Source organism: Cavia porcellus, unplaced genomic scaffold (assembly GCF_034190915.1).
Source record: "Cavia porcellus strain 051 isolate PalLab524CR breed Dunkin Hartley unplaced genomic scaffold, mCavPor4.1 scaffold_1, whole genome shotgun sequence".
In the NCBI taxonomy this organism is placed as follows: Eukaryota; Metazoa; Chordata; class Mammalia; order Rodentia; family Caviidae; genus Cavia; species Cavia porcellus.
Genome location: NW_026947484.1, coordinates 112899348 through 112918455, shown reverse-complemented (window position 1 = coordinate 112918455; position 19108 = coordinate 112899348). Strand labels below are relative to the sequence as shown.

Here is a 19108-nt window from a genome sequence, read left to right as displayed (position 1 = left end):
AGACCTCAGCAGCAGCATCTACATGGTGCTAGTTTTAGGTACATACAGAAGGCTCAAGTTCTTTGGTTGAAAAGGCTTTTACCCTGATTTCAGAAGACCTGGGAGGCCAGGCAATGTGCCCTGAAAGGGCACTGTGTAAAGCTGTGAGTGTGAAGCCAAAGGTGCAATGGAAACCCCAGAAATTTTGAAAAACCTGGCAAGTGGAACATCTAAGGAAACCTGTGATGAGGGAGCAAAGTCAGCCCAATAGAAAAGCCATGGGATTGGAAACCACCAGAAGTGCTTTAGGGATGGAGTCACACAAGCCCTTTGGAGCTCACAATTTGCCACAGTTTGCCTCTAATGGTGCACATGGATCTATAGGGCTTACTGTTGGCCCTGCTGGATTTTGAACTTGATTTTGTTCCAATCTTTTGTTACCTTCCTCTTCCTAACTTTTAGAATAGGAATGTTTGTCTTTCACCATTGCATGTTGGAAGTGTTTAACTTTATTTTCATTTGTACAGGGTATGCAGCTAAGAGTTTGCCTTTCATCTTGGAGGAGACTTGACACTCGAACTTTTCAGCAATACTGAAACTGTTAAGACTTTGGCAACTATTGCAGATAGACTTAAATGCCTTCTGCATAAAGGGATACGCATGAGTCTTTGGGGGACCGAGGACAAAATGTTATGTATCTAATATAATATAATGTTGACCGACTTAATGCTGGTTCTTAATGATTGTTAAACTGCATTATAATGTTCAAGCTGCAAAATGTAAAGAATAAGCATGTCTTATATCTGGAAACTAGTTTAAAGAACTGTGTGCTTGCCAGGTAATAAGAGGTGGATTGTTATGGTTGATACATTGTATCAACTTGAGAAGTTTGGAAGTCAGGATCCTTACTTTGTAAATATCCTCAGCTTATGCAAGAGGAAGGTTACAGAAATTTTGTGAAGATACACCAGCCCTGGAGGGTGCGAGTGGCCTATGTAAAATGTAAGAAAAGTGAAGAGGCTTAAACCCCTTTTGCTCTGGCTGCTGCCTTGAAGTGTTGCCCCAGTGCTATAGCACCCTGCCTTGGAGCCAGCTGATGATGGACTGAAACTTCCAGGAACAGTGAGCTAAATAAACCTTTCCTTCCTTCATTTTGGGTGTTGTTTGGTTTTGCCCCAGCAACAACAGAAAAGTAACCAAGACAGGATCATCATATTAAGTGAAATAAGCCAGACTGAGAAAGTTAAATATTATGTTATACATTAGAAGCCAAGTAAGTAAAATATATGAATAAACAATGGAGAGATGACTGAAACTAAGTGGTAGAATTTTGGAAAAGGAGCTCACCTGGACAAGAGGGAAGGAAAAAATAAAGGAGGTGACAGGATAAAAAATGATAAAGATATGTTAAATGTATATCCCAGTTTTGAAAAATGAAACTTGTCATTTGATATTAATTTTTAAAAAATCTATTACTAATCATCCCATCAAATAGCAGAAGTGTCTACAAATTGTGATTTTTTTTCTTCTGTATGCACTTTTTTCTGAAATAAGATTATAAGGCTGTTGATATCCCTAATATCACTTCCATCTTTGTCTGGCAAACTGATCTACATGTCTCTTTTAGAATAATATTACTTAAACCACAAATTTAAACCAAAGGACATTTGCTTTTAGATGGTTTGCATATTATCCTGTTACAGATGAAATGTTAATTTCTGTTAATTTTGCCACTGGTTGCCTTGTGATTGTGGAATAAGTACTATCCTTTATTTAGTAAGCAGGAAGGGAAACTCAAAATTAATGATAGTTACTTCAAGCACTGAAAAAATACATACACAATATCAGGGAGTAATACTTGAGAGTTATACATTCTATACTTAGTTTCCGATGCTTTTCTTAATAAATAACCATTAAACTATTCATCTTAGAAATGATTAACTAGGAATAAAGGAGTTCTTTCCAGTTTTCTGTATTGTAGAGAATGAGGATTTAACAGGTTTTTTTCTGAATAAGCATCTTTGTTTTCTTTCTTTCTTTTTTTTTTTTTTTTATTAAATGGGCCAAGAGTTTTAAGGGATTGGATTGGAACTGCAGGTATCCTTTCTCACTTAGGGCATTAGCTACTCAGGACTAGGAAGGTCTAAGGACATAATTATTGTTTAAAAATTACCAAGAATTTCAAGACTACAAGAGCAAACCATTCAATAAGTGTGGAACCTTATGCAGTTGCACAGGCTGCACATTCATGAAACCTGATTTCTCAGATACTTTGTACCATCCGAAAAAAGTATAAGCTAAAGAAGACAAAAAAAAAAAAAATCCTTGCTTTCTAACAAATGACTTCCCCTTACCTTCATTCCCATTTAGTGCTAGCCAACTTATTTCCAATAAAACAAAACAAAAAACCCTGGTTCTTTCAGTTAGATCTGAGAGAAAAATAATGCCATTTGCATTGTCTTTTATGTACTTAGGACTTGTAAACTTCAAAGGGTTAGCTCTAGTAATCAGAATTAAGTTTATTTTTCTATCTCATACTTGTGTGTCCCTTGGGACATGTGCATCCTTTCCCAGTTCTGCCATTAAAACTGATACCATTGCCACTGGCTTTTGAATGGTAGTAGGATGGAGGATAGTTTGCCCATTTGTGTTATTTTTACTACTGCTGTCTTTCCAAGAAACTTATAATTGTGACTGCTTACCCAATGTGTGTATAAGCTAACCAGATGGATGTTTTCTTCTGTGCAATAGGGATATAACCTCACTCTTACTTTAATTACTGGACATATAACCTGATGGTTACGTTTCATTGCAACCCAATGCTGTATTTTGAATGTCCCTTCCAAAACTCATGTTGAAATGTAGTGTTTCTATAGCTGTATTAAGAGGTGATTATGTCAATAGAGCTTCTCATAAGTGCCTGTTACTATGGGAGGGAGTGGATGCTATAGACCACTTGTGTGCCCAAGCAAACACTTGGTTACCGAGGCTGAGCAGAGAGCCCACTACTAGGTAGTACTCAGTTGAGCTGTAGGAATCAGGAAATCTTCTAGTCCCCAAAACAGTAGAGCTACCAGCATGCACTGCCGGCTGGGGAGAAGCACAGGCATATCACCTCGGTCCAGGAGATGTTGCACAGTAAAGGTTTGGAGGCCTAACCTGAGTGTATTTAGGAGGTAATACATGGAAAAGGATTATTCTGGAGCTTCAAGGTTTAATGTTTTCCCTATTGGCCTTTTTACCCCTTTGGAATAGGACTCTTCTATTCTTATTCTACCATTTATTTTCAAAGTTGATAATTTGTTTTGGTACCACAGAATACTAATGGAGGGAATTTGCCTCAGTAAGAATCATGCTTTGAGTTTCAACCATATCTGACTGAGATAAAACTCTGGACTTTGGACTCTTGTGTTGGTGCTGGAATTTTTAAAAGACTTTTAGGAGCCATTAGTATTAAATGGATGTGTTTTGTATATGAGGAAAACTTGAGTTTTAGGGAGATAGGGGACAAAATGCTATAATTTAAATGTGTCCTCCAAAATTCATGTACAAGAGTTATACTGTTATTGCAGTAGGATTAAGAGGTAGGAGGGCCTTTAAGAAGTGATAGGATCACAAAAAATAAACATATAATTTTAAAAAGCCAGATGTGGTAGCGTACATCTATAATCTCAGCCCTCAGGAGGCTGAAGCAGGAGGATCGCTGTGAGTTCAAGGCCAGCTTGGGCTGTGTTGTGGTGAGTTCAAGGCCAGCCTAAACTGCATAGCAAGCCTCTGTCTCAAAAAGTACAAAAAAGAAAAAAAAAAAACAAAATCAGACAAGCAAAAAAAAAAAAAAAAAAGTTGGTAGGGCCATTAGGGTCCTGCTGTCATGACTAGATTAATGCTATTATTGTGCAAGTGGATTAGTTATTAGTAGCTTCCTGATTAAAAATGGGTGTTTGCCTAGTTTCCTCTTAGTCTTTCCTGTGTTTGCTCACCCTGCTACCATGTTATAACTGAGCAAGAAAACCTTTACCACATACTGGTGCCCTATGCTTGGACCTCCCAGCCACCAGACTGTGAGCCAAATATATCTTTGTTGTTTCTAATTTACCCCCTCTATGGTATTCTGTTACAGCAGCAAATAACGGATTGAGACAAGTAGTGATGCCAACAGTCAAGGAAGAAACAGATGAAATGGGACTTTTAAATAATTGGACAGGAGAGGATAATTGCAAATAAAAATATTTTGGTAATGAAAGTTTGTTTAGTTACGGTGTGCTATAATAGAACTTTCACATGTTTTTATGAAGTAAGACCTTGTTCTCTGTGGTAATTTCTAGAATGAAGAAAAAGGACAATAATGGGTAGAAAAGTAAAAAAAGGAAAAAATTTTCTTTTAATAATGTTAAACCCATAAGTAACCTATTTTTCTTATAAAACTTAACAGTGATTCACAAAACAGACTTGAAACTGTGTTATATATATTAATAAGCTGTTCACTGATCTGGTATGGTATTCTTTCTCAGAACTTACAGTCTGTTTTATTTAACTTTCCTGACTCAGTTTAACCAAGATAACTGGTTTACTGAAAAGTATATTGTAGAACTTTTCGTGTATAATTATTGCTCAGTTTATTTTCCTCACAAGTATTCCCAGTAGAAACTTAAATCTTTTTTAAAAAATCAGACATCACAGTTTTCGTTTTTTTTTTTTTGTTTTTATAAAATAGTTATTCCTCTAGTTATAAAATCCATTAAATGAGAATGTTTATGTACTACATATGTTCGTATGTATCCATTTAAGGGATAATTTTGTGTAAATCATCGTATGTAGAGGACAAATTTATCTGTGTCCTTTTTTGTACAGATTAATATGTTAAATATACTAGGGGACTAGGGATTTAGCTCAGTGGCATAAGCGCCTGCCTTGCAAGCAGGCAGCTGTGAGTTCGATCCCCGGTACCAATAAAAAGGAAAAAGACAAATATATATATATATATATACTTTATAGACTTTTCTAAATGTATGGGTAATATTTTCCTATTAAATACATTCACCTGCTAGGGAAAAAAAAAGATATTTCAGAGACTAAAAAACTTTAAAGTAATAGTGAAGATACTAAGACATTGAGACATTTATGTTTAATTATCAGGAGTGTCAGGCTTTTTATATCTTAACGTTATGGATAAGATTCTAAAGATTCTTGGTGTATGAGGCTCGTTAACTATGCTTTGAGCCCTAGCCACCAGAAACTGTTGTCATGTGCTTGCAAAATTGTTCTACTTTCCAATATCATAATATGTTCAAACGTTACAGTACTGTAAAAACCATGACATTCATATTTAAAATTTATTTTTGATCATTCATGAAACAACCTAAACTTCAGAGTTTCTGGCATTTATACAGCATCAAAAATTCAGACAATATTACTTTCTCCTCTGTTAAAGAGGTTAATATATTTTTGCATTTGAGTAAACATACTCAGTTTCATTTTTAAAGTAGTCTCACAACTTTGAAATGTAACCTTTTTTAAATGTTAAAACATTCTTTTGCATACTTTTCACCCCTTCTCAAACCTCAGTTTGCTTATATCCCTAACATCAACATTCTGTGGAAACTACTTTTAGAGATTGTATTAATGTTTTCTGTTTGCATCTAGTAGTAATTTATTTGCATTTAAAAAAAAATTGAATGCACTATGGCAGTTTTGAGAGCCAACAAGCTCTTAAAAACAAGATTCTACCTATGAATCTGATAAACCAGATTCTTGCTCTTTTCTGCACTATAGAATTGGGATTATGTATGGTTTACCTCATAGATGGAAAAGTAACTGACATCTAGTAGGACTCATCCCTTGAGTTTCCTGAACTCTATTTTCAGTGTGTGAATCACTTGAAATCCACATAAATTTAATCACTGGAGGAACTGGGGAAAAGAATGGTGCTTTAATCATACTCATTGAAGAACAAAGCTTCTATGTATAAGCTAGTCTAGTCTATGATTTCTGTCTAAAATAATGACAATCTTGTGACTGTAGTGACATGCTTAAACAAGTGGTGCAGAGGGAATGGATGGGAATGTTACCCATATTGTGTACCAGGATTTCTTTTCTTGCACCAGGTAAATGTCAGTGGCTAAACAACTGAAGTTTTTTGGTTTTGTTTTTTTGTTTGATTTTTGCTTTATTTGTACTCCAGAAGACTTTCTAGGGTTCCTGTTGTGTGCCAGGCTGTTGTCTAGTGAAAATGTTGGAAGAGCTTTCTATTCCAGATTTTGGTTGTTTAGCTTTGAAATAGCCATTCTTTAATACTTGACTTCCGGTAATTCTTTATTAGACTCTTGTGCTAAGGATACATAGAAAAAGACATTAATTCTTTTAAACAGGCAAATGATAGCTGATACTAGTGGCTTGAATGAGATTTTTAACCTTCTTGTGATATTTAATTTTCTGTATGGCATTTCTATTAGCATTTCACTTGAATACTGTAAGGAACCGTGTTTGCTGATTTTGTAATACTAGCATCTGTTCTTTTGGTATCTATACTTTGAGCAGCTCCTTTCATAGAACCATTAAATACCCAATTCCTGTTCTCTCTTACTTAGAATTTTTTCAGGGAATTTCATGTGGCATAATTAAGGGGGAAAAAGTCATTTGAATGACTCTTACTACATTTGTATCCCTTCCCTTTGGATCCCTAGAAATAAACTCTTACTTTCTCTTCCTGCTATTTGATAGGCAGAACCCCGTACGACTATCATCTCTTTGCCTAAAACAATGGTATAGCTGTAGTCAATGACTTACAAAATATTATGTCCTATCTACTTCAATGTATAAAAATATTTCCTTTATTAAATCAATTTTTTTTTCAAAAGACAAAAGTCAAATGATGGAAAATTCCAAGAACACTAAAAGTTTGGTCAACTTTAATTTTTTAAATCTATTCCTTCTTCTTAGTCATGTTTGAAAAGTAAACTGTTGCTGAGTATGATGGTACATGCCTGTAATCCTAGCACTCAGAAGGCAGAGCCAGGAGGATTGCAATGAATTCAAGGTCAGCCTGGCTATACATTTTGAGTTCAAGGTCAACCTGAACCACCTAGTGAGACCCTGTCTCAAAAAACCAACCAAACAAAAAAACAAAAAATAAAAAAATAAAAACAAACTGTTGGAGAAAATATAAAATGAAAAAGTCTAGAAATAGCAGTGCAGGTCAGATCCAGTTATAAACATACATAAGATAATGGATTTGTATTTATTTTCTAATAAACTCACGTGTTTGTATAACCATACCTGTAATACAAATTGATATAAAAAATGAGTTGAGCTTTTTTGCCCTTGAATTGCTATGAAAATCGATTTTTCATTAAACTTTTTATTATATTATTGATATTCCTTTGCTGAGTTTTCAAAGCATGTGAAACCTCCTTAGTGGTGTAGTAATCCTTGAATGGAAGGTTGTAATTTTCCTAAAAACAAGGACAGTTTAACTGGACATTAAAATTATATATGATTAAAAGCATGACAATTAGCCTTATTGGAATAAGGGAAATTGAGGAGTTTCCAGTTTATTACTTAGATTTTCTTAGTTCTGGTTTTGTATTTGAAAACAGCAGTGTAGGACAGTTGTATGCAGATAACATTATTGCTACTAAAGAATCGGCTACAAGTTTATGCATTGCTCAAGGAGTAGGAAAATTAATGAAAACTTATTTCTAAATTGATATAAATGGTCTGACCTCTCTAAAATATATATGTTTTAAAATGCATAAGAAATGTTAAGTTTTTCTGTTCCCTTTTTTAGCCTTAGATTGTAAGCAAAAGAAATCAAGGTCAAGATCTGGAAGCAAGAAGAAAATGTTAACATTACCTCACGGTGCTGACGAGGTTTACATTCTCCGATGCAGGTATATGCCTATTTTGCCCAATTGGTCAGTTTCTTCAGACTTTGTTTTGAGACATTAGCCAATTTATTGAAGATTTTTAATGTGTGACATAGTGCATTCTCAATATCATTACAAATGAACTTTTGGAGACAGGCTTAAAATCTTACTTAACTCAAAATATAGTGTAGTTACTTCAACACCTAGAGTTTTATCTGTTAGGTAAGAGACTATTATTCTATGATTTATAAAAGGGCATTTTAGTTTTAATTAGGTCTTAATTTTAATCAGGTGGTTTGGTTTAATTTTTACTGTAATTCCTGTTTATCAGGGAGTGTACTTCCTCTCATGCACACATCTCTATGTATAGGAATATGCATAAATACCTCATTGTAAAGAATTCTCATTTGGAGAGGAGTCTTTAGTATGACAATTTTTGGAGTAGGAGTTATAAATGAATAAGTTATGGTGATATTAAGACTATTTAGTTATTTTTAACTACTAAGGTTCCCACCTTTGCAAATATTACTACAGTTTGTTATATCTATTAAATAATATGAGAATTGAGAGTCTTGATATGGTATTAAATCATTTAAATTGTATTTAGAATCTGCCAGACCAGTGCTATTTGTAATACTGTATACAATAGTGTTTATTGCTTATATTTATGGTTTTTATGTGAATTGGTTTTAAATAAAGGGAATTTGGTTGTGGTAAGAAACTGTAATCAACCTTCTTCTATAGGTTTTGTGGCCTAGTCTTTCGAGGACCATTGTCTGTTCAGGAAGACTGGATTAAGCACTTACAACGACACATTGTAAACGCTAATCTTCCACGGACTGGAGCTGGCATGGTGGAAGTCACATCACTACTTAAAAAGCCTGCCTCCATTACAGAAACTTCATTTTCTCTACTAATGGCAGAAGCAGCTTCATAGAACCAGGAACCCTTTTAAATAGCAAATTTGAATCGGATGTAAATTTGAAATTCTCTTTTTTTTGTAAGCCACATTAAATTATCCGTTTATAAATACTAAAGCAGGAAAATGGGGAAAAGTGAATTACACTGACATCAGAGCAAATTGAATACTTAAAACAGTAAGTAGTCTATATATTTTATATAGGATGGAAGATGTGTTTTTAAGGTTTACTAAGTTTTGTTGCTTAACTTCACTTATTAGAAGATCTTATCTGTAAACAGCCATTTATAAACTGTTGCACATGGATATGTATACAGACTTAATGGAAAAATATGTTTTCTGCAGTGTTACCAGAATCAAGGCTCTGTTTTTTCCCCATAAGACTTGCATAGAAAAATAAAATATTATATATTTTGTTTGTATGTATTTAGTGTTTTGTATAATATCAGGAATTGCTAACTAAATTACTCAACTTAGGGCATTAAATATCATGTACTTCATAGTTTGAGACTGTTCACTCAAATAGGGGCAGAGTAATATTCTATCTAGATGTGTAAGTGTTTTTTTAAAATATCACATGGAACGGTTTTTTTTATACTAAAAAGTGGAGGGAGATTTGTTTAAACAAGTATTTCTAAAAGAAATATGTATATAGTCCTGGAAATTATTTGTGGTAAGGAAATATTCTTTACTCCAATTGCATTTCTCAGACAATAAAGTGGTGCATCCATGCTACCTCCTACTTTGTCAACAAAGATGCTATTTACCCTTTACATTTTTGTATCATAATAGATTAAAAAAATCTAATGTTCTTTATTGCAAGACATCCTTTTGTTAAAAGATTTGTTTCTTTTTAATGTTTTACCTAAAATTTGACATGCTTACAGGACAAGTTTGCCTCTTTATTTAACATTGTAGAAATGTAATTAATAAAAGATACTACACAATTTAGAATAGGCTTTCTCATTTATATTATCTTCCAAATCTGATCAGTTAGCAAAAGTTAATACACCAATTAAAATATTTCTACATATGATGAGAATGTTTACAATATAAATTTTAGAACTTGTTTTGGATGTGATTATATGTACGAAAATTGTGTAACACTATGCTCATGCTAAGAACCGACATAACGGAATTACTGAAATAAATGTGCTGTGAGGAATGGAAAATATGGTGCAGGTGTCTTGGTCATAATAAATTGTGATTATTCTTTTAAGTTCTTTTCAAAAATAAGTCAATTCTTTTAATATAAATTGAGATTCATTTATAAATAACAGTTTTTGTATGCAAGCACCATTTCATTTAATTTCATGTAGTTTGGCTAATACTGTAGTTGAACCAAGGATATGCATTGATACTTTTCCTTATGTAAATAAAGTTAAAAACAGTTAAAATAAGGAATATTTTGGTAGATTATATACATACCTCACTGCCAGTGAAAATTGTTTTCCTATGGTATATCTCCTTACCATAAAAATCTCTAAATAAAAAAAAAGACTTAAAGAAAATTATAATGTCTATAATGTGAAGCATTTCTTATTTTTATCATTAGTAGAAATAGTCTGTTTGAGGTTGTGTTTCATTGATTTAAATTGTTTATATTTACCAGCAAACTATTTATCAGACATAAGACTTTCTGGAAATACCTCATTGATCAACATACAATGCATATGAAACAATTTTTTTCACATTAATCATTAATTAACTTTTAAGGGACCATTTTCTATGTGAATTTAGAAGATTAAGTGGCTCATCTCCACATGGGGTCTCTTGAGTCCCTGCTATTAAGATCAGAAGAAAATACTTGTTACTTTTTTTCAGTTTTTCAAAAGGCCTGATCAGATTTTTTTTTTTACCCTAAATTGCCGTGGTTGGCGTCCCAACTCAACATCCTCCTGGCTCAGCCTCCAAGTACCTAGGACTGCAGTTGTACACCATGTTGCCTAGCTCATTTTTTTAAATCGAAAGATGTAGTTACATAGCCAGTGTAGTTTAGTCATAAAAAAATCATAACAATTCCTGGTCAGAAGGCTAGTAATATATAAATACAAGAAAAGTCAGTTTGACCACAAATTTCAGGATTGAACCTAGGTTAAATTGTTCATATGTTCACCTGTATTTAGAGCAATTATTTGTGAGTGTGTGTGTGTGTGGTACTAGGGATTGAACTCACAACCTCGCAATTGCCAGGCAGACACTTACGCCCCTGAGCTAAATTCCCAGCCCTTATGTCTCTTCTTAAATGTAAATCAGTCATCAAAGTAGAACATTTAAAATTAGAATTAACAAACTATAGGATTTGTGAAAAGTAAATTTCATAATAATTCTTTAGGAATTCTTTATTTGGCAACTAGAAAGTTAGTATTACATTTTCTGTTAGCTGCCACTAGAAGAAAAATAAAGGTCAGTATTACTAATGAATACACATAAAAATTCCTCAATGAAATAGAAGCAAATCAAAGTTTACAGTGTCATCTATAAACCTGGGAAGTGCAGACAGACGGATTCCAAGTTTGAGCCTATTACTTCCGTAGTAGAGTGCTTGACTAGCATGTGTGAGGCCCTGTGTTTAATTCCTATTTACCCCATACACACTTACCACACATGCACACAAGTGAAAAGTGAGAGCTGTCACCTGTGGTATCATTACTTAAAAACAGCTACTTTTAAAAGCTTTGTACATTTCTTTCTCTTTTTGTTTCAATATTAAGAGGTAGTGTTCTCTATAATATATTAAAATAATTTATTAAAATCCTATTATCCCAGGTCAGTTTTAAATTTGAATGTAGTCTTGTGTAGACCAACTTTTTAATACTACGTAATTTATTTTGACACTTGAATGTGACAAAACCCAGTGGACCTCAATAAATTGTATGATTACTAAAAGATAGAGTCTAAAGCGATAATTCTTTCTTAACTTTTTAAGACCAAACTTTGTATTTTTCGATTGAAGAATTAGGCAAATTGCAGGCAAAATTTAAATAAAGAACTTTCAGATAGTATTCTATGTAAAATGTTTTACAAATTGCATTTATTAATTCAGTATATTCAAAACTGAGGTTCTGATTTAAAACTTCAAATATCTTCTACAGATATAATAAACTCTTAAGTATGTAGCACCATGAATTTTCTTGAATATTTCAGTGTCATGTGACTTAATAAAATATCTACCTTAAAATTACAACTCAGAAAGCAGAAATGTTAAATCTACTAGTCTAGATAGTCTTAATATTAGAAATACTGAAAAGGTTTTTTTGAATAATAGTTTTTTAAAAAATGTTACTGGTACTTTTTTTTTTTTTTTTTTTTGGTACCGGCGGTTTAACTTGCCACCTTGCGCTTGCCTGGCAGGTGCTTATGCTGCTGAGCTAAATCCCTGGCGGTATATTTACACATAATAACATTCACCATATGGAATTTATGCCTATACATGATATTTCTTGATTTTTTTCCCCTTCCCCCTTTTAATTCCTCTTCCCTTACTTACAAAAGCTTTGTTTCTGTTTTCCTTTTTTCCTTTCTCATTCCTTCATTTCCTTCTTCCCTCCCTAGTTCTTCCCATTTGCATATGTTCTTCCTATTTCAAAACTTTGAAGTATGTACAACTGCCTATTGCTAAATTTGTTTTGCTTAAGTGAAATGAAGTACATAGTATGTTGTTTAAAGAAATACACTGATCACTATAAGATGTGATATGTTATGAGCATCCTCAAAATAAGTTCTCTCCATCTTCCTATTTCTTGTCCCCTACCCCTTTGGCATTGGCTGGGGATGGAACCTATATATAGCCTTGCATGTGTTAGGCAAATAGTATGCCAAAGGGGGCTGGGGATTTAGCTCAGCGGCATAAGCACCTGCCTTGCAAGCAGGCAGTCATGAGTTCGATCCCTGGTACCAATAAAAACGAAAAAGACAAAAAAAAAAAAAAAAAAAAAAAGTATGCCAAAGAGCTACACCCAGAGCCTTCTGCCTTTTCTAATAATCATTTATTTGCTTTTTTCTTTTCTTAACAGTTTGACCTCCTGTGCATGGGCATAGTTTACCTTCACCTATTTTTGTATTATGTAGAAATGGAATTATGCCATACAAGATTTGCAGCTAGCTTTTCCTTAGTGTTATCACTGAAGTTCATCTCTATTGTCTGTCATTTTCATTGTTGCATGTTATTGCATTGTATAGATATGCCGCCACTTTATTATCCATTTTTATTGTTGATAAATATTTCAGCTTTCAGCTAGGGCTTTCAGAACTCGTCACCTGATAAACCTTATAATTTTCTGTAGGTTACATGATAAGGAGTAGGATTTTTCTGATCATAGTGTATATGCTTCTGAGATGGGTAAACTGTTTTCCAAAATAATTTTACATGTTTACACTGCCACAAGAAAGTGAAGAGTTCTTGTTCCTCTATGTCCCCATTAATATAGTCAGATTTTTAAATGTTTGTTAGTTGATGGGCATACATGGCATTTCACTGTGAATTTAATTTACATTTCCCTGATTATTATAAAGTTTCATCTTTATGTTTATTGGCATGGATTTCCTCTTGAAGAATGACTTTACAAAATTGCCCATTTACCCTTACTGGGTTGTCTTAAGTTAATTTTCCTATTTACTTTTAGAAGTACCACTAACCTTTAGGTTTTATATGTTGCCAGTATTTTCTACGTTGTTATTCCGTTTTTATTTGCTTTTTAGTCATTTTTGGTGAATAGTCCTTAATTTTAGTATAATTCATCCTTTTAAATTTCTTAAAGTTGTTTTGTAGCATATGTTCTGGGCTTTTGTTTGTTTGTAAGGCCTTTATTCATTTATTCCTTTAAAAATATTTTCACTGGGTGTACACTTCTTGACTGCCGACTATTCTGTCCTCCCACATGCATACATTCAAACTATTAGTTAACTATTTTCTGCCTTGTTCTCAGAATTTCAACTGTTGCTCATTTTAAGATAAGCTGTCTAAATTTCCTGGGTCTTCATAAGGTATTTATTTCTAAGTCTAGTTTATGATGCGACAGCTATATGGGAATTTTTATTGTCAAGTTTGGTTCTCTTTTGGATTCTGGAATTTTCTAACCGTTATCTCTCAACTAATTTTTCTGCCCCATTTTTCTCTCATCCTTTTGGGATTGAAAAGCATAGACATTAAATATGTTCTGTACTTCTTACCTTTCTTGTTTGTATCTCTGTGCTATACTTTGGTGTCTTAATGTCCCTTTTACTTTTTGAAAATTTCCTCAACAGTTGTTAAACCCCATCACTGTGATCTTTATTTTATAATATCTAGGTGTAGGTTTTCTGATACTACATTTTTTAGATACTACGTTTTATTGTTTGTAGTTCCCTGAATAGCCTTGACCTCTTCCCTGCTCCCCCTTTCCCTCCCTTTCTCATGGCCATGGAAAACTGATAATTTTGGAATCTAAAATATCTGTGGATCAGATTCTGTTGTTATTTACCTTTTCTGTTTCTTATACATGGTATCTTATGTGCCTAAGTGTTTAACAGTATACTGAACTTTATATTTGAAAACTAGTTTTAGTATTTTGAGGCCTGTGATAGTATCTTGCCCAATAGAGTTTGCGTTTACTTCTGCCTGATGTCTAAGAATGTTCATAATTTAGAACTCTTCTTTCAGTTTACCTAACCTAATCAGCTAACCCAACGTTAGACTTTAAGAACTAGATTGTGGGAAAGCTGGTTTATGTTTGGTTCACATTTACCAATGAGTATAGTTTTATTCTACTAGCCGCATGAGACCATCAAAAATGTAACTTTGTTTCAGAGCTATTTAGATTTTCAAACCAGTAATTCTTAACAATCTTGTTAGTTTTTTAGTAACAATAGGAAGTTTTGTTTTTATTAATCTAACACTTTAAGAAATCCTCATATAAGTTGTCTGATGATGAGGTTTTTGTGTTTTGTTGACATATTTTGACTCTTTGTACATGTTTATTAACAGGTTTTCGTTGTTTGCTTGTTTGTTTTTCAAACAGTAGTTTTAGGCTGCTCTTGATCTCATGGTGATCCTCCTTCCTCATACTGGGATTACGGGTGTGTGCCAGCATACTTGGCAATTTATGCACGTTTTTCTCTTCTGTATGTATTTTAGAATCAGTTTGCCAAACTCCTTTGGAATATCCTGAGCTTTTGTTCACAACTACACTGTAATTTATGGAAAATGGGAAATACAGACCTTTTTCTGTAGGAATATGATGTTTTTTGTTTGATTCTTTTTTTAAATTTGTTTGAGGGTTTTGTCTGTTTGAGATAGGGCCTTATTAAGTCAGTAAGTTGCCCAAGCTGGGCTCAAATTTGGACTCTTCCTGTCTGAGCCTCCCAAAATTATAGGTGTACAGCACTACACCATGCTTTCTTTTCAACTCTTATATGCTACAGGAATATATTGGAGATTTCTTTATAGAGAATTGCATATTTTAAAATTTATGTCTATATATTTTAGTTTCTGTTGCTATTAGAAATGGGTTTTTCTCCAAATTCTTGAAATTCAATATTGCTGATAGAAAGGAAGACTGTATGTATCTCTTGCCTTGTAATATTATTTCTGTTCTTGTGTTTTTATGAGATTTAAAAATTGTCAAGAAGTAATAAGCTTTTAAACACTGTAAGTTTCTCCATAAGTGATGTTGGGTTTCTTGATACTATAAACTTCAAATGGCTCTTTCATTAAGCAATTTTTTGTGTATTTACTAGTGATAATGACCTTTACTTTTCTTACGTTCTACTTTGTTGGGTTTTGTGTCTTAGTTGGCCTGACCTCATAAAATTTGTTGGGAAGTGTAAATTTGTCTATGCTCTGAAACGGAGTTTTCACAACATGGACAACATTGCTTTCTCAGACATTTGCTAATACCCATAAATTCATCTGAGTCTGTTATTTGAGAGACAGGTCTCTTAACTACTTTTACTATTTATTTTATAAGGATTTTAGGATCTTTAAAAATCTATTTTTGTTAGTTTTTCCAAGAATTTGGTCTTAACATTTTATTCAACTCAACTCTTCTTTCTTCCAGTTACTTAACCTTTATTTTCTGTGTTTTTGGATTTCTAGTAAGTATATGTAAAGCCACTTTTTTTCTTGCATATACCAATTTGGCCTTAAATCACAATTTTATGTATATTAGAGCTATCACGATTGTTTGCTTAATGTATTATATTTCAACTTTGATTCTCTTTTTAACCAGTTTCTGTGTTTTGGGCATCCGTTGAAATTTTCTCTGTGGTCTAACATACAGGTTTTGTTGGTAATGTTCAATTTTTTGAAAAACATTATGCCATTTCTTAATTTGGAGGTACAGAATTTTATATCTATTATATATACATTTTATATATAGTTTACATTACACTGTTAAAGTTAGCTATATCATACTCATGTTCTTTGCTTTCTGTGTCAGGTTCTATGGAAGATACCTTTGGATTCCCCAGAATGATTATTGTTGTGTCAGTTTCTCCCCGTTCCACGTTTGGTTTTTAAATATTCATGAGCATTGTTTATAAGTATAAAAAGGTTCATGATTATTGACTCTACTTTGTAGACGATTGATTTTTCAAATATTAAAAAATGGATATATCTTTCATACCTTCCTTTCTAATGTTACTTTTAGATTTGCTTTCATCTTCGATATATACCTAGATTTTCTTCAGTGTATTTCAGATAATTATAACCATTCATATTTTGATGCTTGTATATGTGTACTTATTCTTGCTATATTATTTTTTATATGTATTGTGCTTTATATTGGTTTTCCTTTCTCATATTTTATTGGATTTTTATTTTTATACATATATTGGAGTAGGATCATAGTAGGGCATAGGGAGATACCTCTTTCCTTAGACAATGCATGTGCTTTTGCACATTTTCTTGCAGTTTTTAAAAATTAAGCCTTTAGGGGCCATGGATTTAGCTCAATGGCATAACACCTCCCTTGCAAGTGCGTGGTGGTGAGTTCATCCCCTGAACCAGGAAAAAAAAAAAAAAAGAAATTAAGCCTTTAATCCATTTGAAATTAGATTTTACAAGCAAGAGTCCATTACTGTGTTCATCCAAAATGCATAACAGCACCATTTATTAAATAGTTTTTCTTTGTCCCGTATCAATTCTCGTGTAACTTGGGATTTATATCTGGGATCTCTTTGCTGTTTATTTTTTTCTTCTAAATACCACATTTCATTATTTCTTAATACTGAGTTTCAATAACTGCCGGTTCTTTGTCTTTATTTCACAATGTTTTTACCTCCTTCATTACTGTCTTGCAGTGACATCTTTAGAATGATTTTATGATGCTTCTGTTTCAAAAGTTTGAGACTTTGCATAATCCTGAAAAGTCTGTAATCTGTTTAAATTTTATACTGTTTCATTTTTTCTTATTCTTTTCTGAGGTCTCTTTCTAGTTTGTTGTTTGCTTTTTGCCCTGAAAGTTGTATAATAAATTTAGTGGATAAAAGATCTTTTTTTTTCCTAGGGTACATAGACTGTCTTGTCATCGCCAGTCTCACTTTTTTGCTTATAGGTAATTCATTCTTTCTGGCTTATTATTTATAAGATGTTCTGTTTATCTTTAGAATTCAGGGACTTTATCAAGCATGCTGAGAGAGAAAGAGAGAGTTAGTGTATTAATCAGTCCAACCTGGAACTTAATGAGCAGACTATATTCTTTCTCTAAATCAAGTAAAATTTTCTGTTATTGCCTGGTGAGTAATTTTGACTTTTCCATCCTCCCCCCCCATTTTTACTGGTTTCTTTACTCATCATGATTTTTTATACTCATTTTACAATCTGAATAATATATCTTTTATTGAAATACATCCTCAAGGAACTTTCTACAGAAAGGACTTTATGGGTGTTGTGCTCTGTGAATCTATATACTTCTGAAAATGCGTGTGTTTTCTTTTTTTGGAGGTAAGGTAGATTTTCCATTGGGCTTCTAAAGATAGGTGTTCTTTGTCCAATTACATCCAGTACTGTGGATCATTTAGTGTCTGTCTAATATTATTCCTTTGTCAGTACCCCTCCCTGTGAGATTACCCTTTGTCCTGAAAGTTCACCAATATGTATCTTTTTTTACTCATTTTGTTCAACATTTTATAGATTCTCTCAGTTTAAAGATTTAAGTCTTTTCAGTTGAGATGTTTATTATTTCTTGTGTATTACTTTTAGTTCTTTTCGTTCCTTCCTTGTGGCACATCTTTTCAATGGATATGAGAAGTTACAGTCTTCCATCACTAACTCTTGCAGTGTTTCAGAATTTCTTAACCTAGACTTCCAGCACACTGACTTTAATCCAACCTAGCTGATGAGTTCTTTTGTGATTTGATGTTTTGACTTATTTATTGATTTTCAGAGTTTTTATTTATAAGTTATTTTTTGGTTGTTGTTGTTTTGTTTTTTGTTGTTTCTATGGGGATTGAATGTTTTGTTATTCTTAACTTGCTTTGTTTGTTTGTTCATTTTGTTTTTGAGACAGAGTCTCACTTTCTAGTGCACACTGGTCTTGAACTCACTAAGTTGCCCAGGCTGGCCTGAAATTCACAGCAATTCTCCTGCCTCAGCCTCCCAAGTGCTGACATTAGAGGCCTATGCCACCTCGCCCAGTAACAACCTGTTTTGTTTGAACTTAATTTCCACTTGGCTCTCTCAGGAGGCGGTTGTATAGGGGCTGGGGATTTAGCTCAGTGGCATAAGTACCTGCCTTGCAAGCAGGCAGTCGTGAGTTCAATCCCTAGTACCGGTAAAAATGAATGGAAAAAAAAAAAAAAAGGAGGTAGTTGTATGTTACAAGTTTTTTCCCCTATTTTCTTAGGATTAACTGTTGAGTTCAATGCCATTCTTTAATGATACTGGATTTTGTCAAATATTTAATGGTTCTTGGTTTGGGATGGGGTTCTGATTTTGTTAGTTTTTTGGGGGTTTGTTTGTTTGTTTGTTTGTTTTTCTAGTACTAGAGATTGAACCCAAAGCCTTTGCTCTGATCTACATCCCAATTTCTTTTTATTTTTGTGTTTTTTAATTGTTTTTAAGACAGGGTTTTGCTATGCAGTTCAAGCTGGCCTTGAGCTCACTTTGTAGCCCAGGCTGGTTTTGAACTCACAGTGATCCTCCTGCCTCAGCCTCCCAAGTGCTGGGATTACAGGGATTATAGGATTACAGGCGTGAGCCACCATGCCTGGCCTTAAAAATTATTATTTTTTCTTTTGAAACAGTTTGATTAAATTGCTCAGACTCGACTCTCACTTGCAGTCTTCTTGCCTCAGGCACACGAAGCTTCAGTGTTTGCTTGTTTATTTTTCTTAGGTTTTAGATTCCTTGTTAACTTTTCTATAA

At 33.3% G+C, this 19108-nt stretch overlaps 1 protein-coding gene across 50 annotated transcripts in view; it reads left to right on the top strand.

Annotated features, from left to right (window-relative positions):
• The window catches only part of Znf644 (zinc finger protein 644), a 118450-nt gene that overhangs the window by 82907 nt on the left and 16435 nt on the right, over positions 1–19108 (top strand). For 47 of the 50 annotated variants that reach the window (XM_063254081.1, XM_013142974.3, XM_063254077.1 and 44 more), the window contains 2 exons: positions 7766–7868; positions 8589–9982. The exons of 1 other annotated variant lie outside the window; for it this stretch is intronic. In XM_063254081.1, the coding sequence (XP_063110151.1) occupies positions 7766–7868; positions 8589–8781 (296 nt within the window). In that variant the 3' untranslated portion in view covers positions 8782–9982. Of the gene's footprint in view, positions 1–506; positions 7869–8588; positions 9983–19108 lie in introns of those variants that run through there. 2 more of the 50 variants (XR_010049008.1, XM_063254085.1) reach the window with 2 other exon arrangements.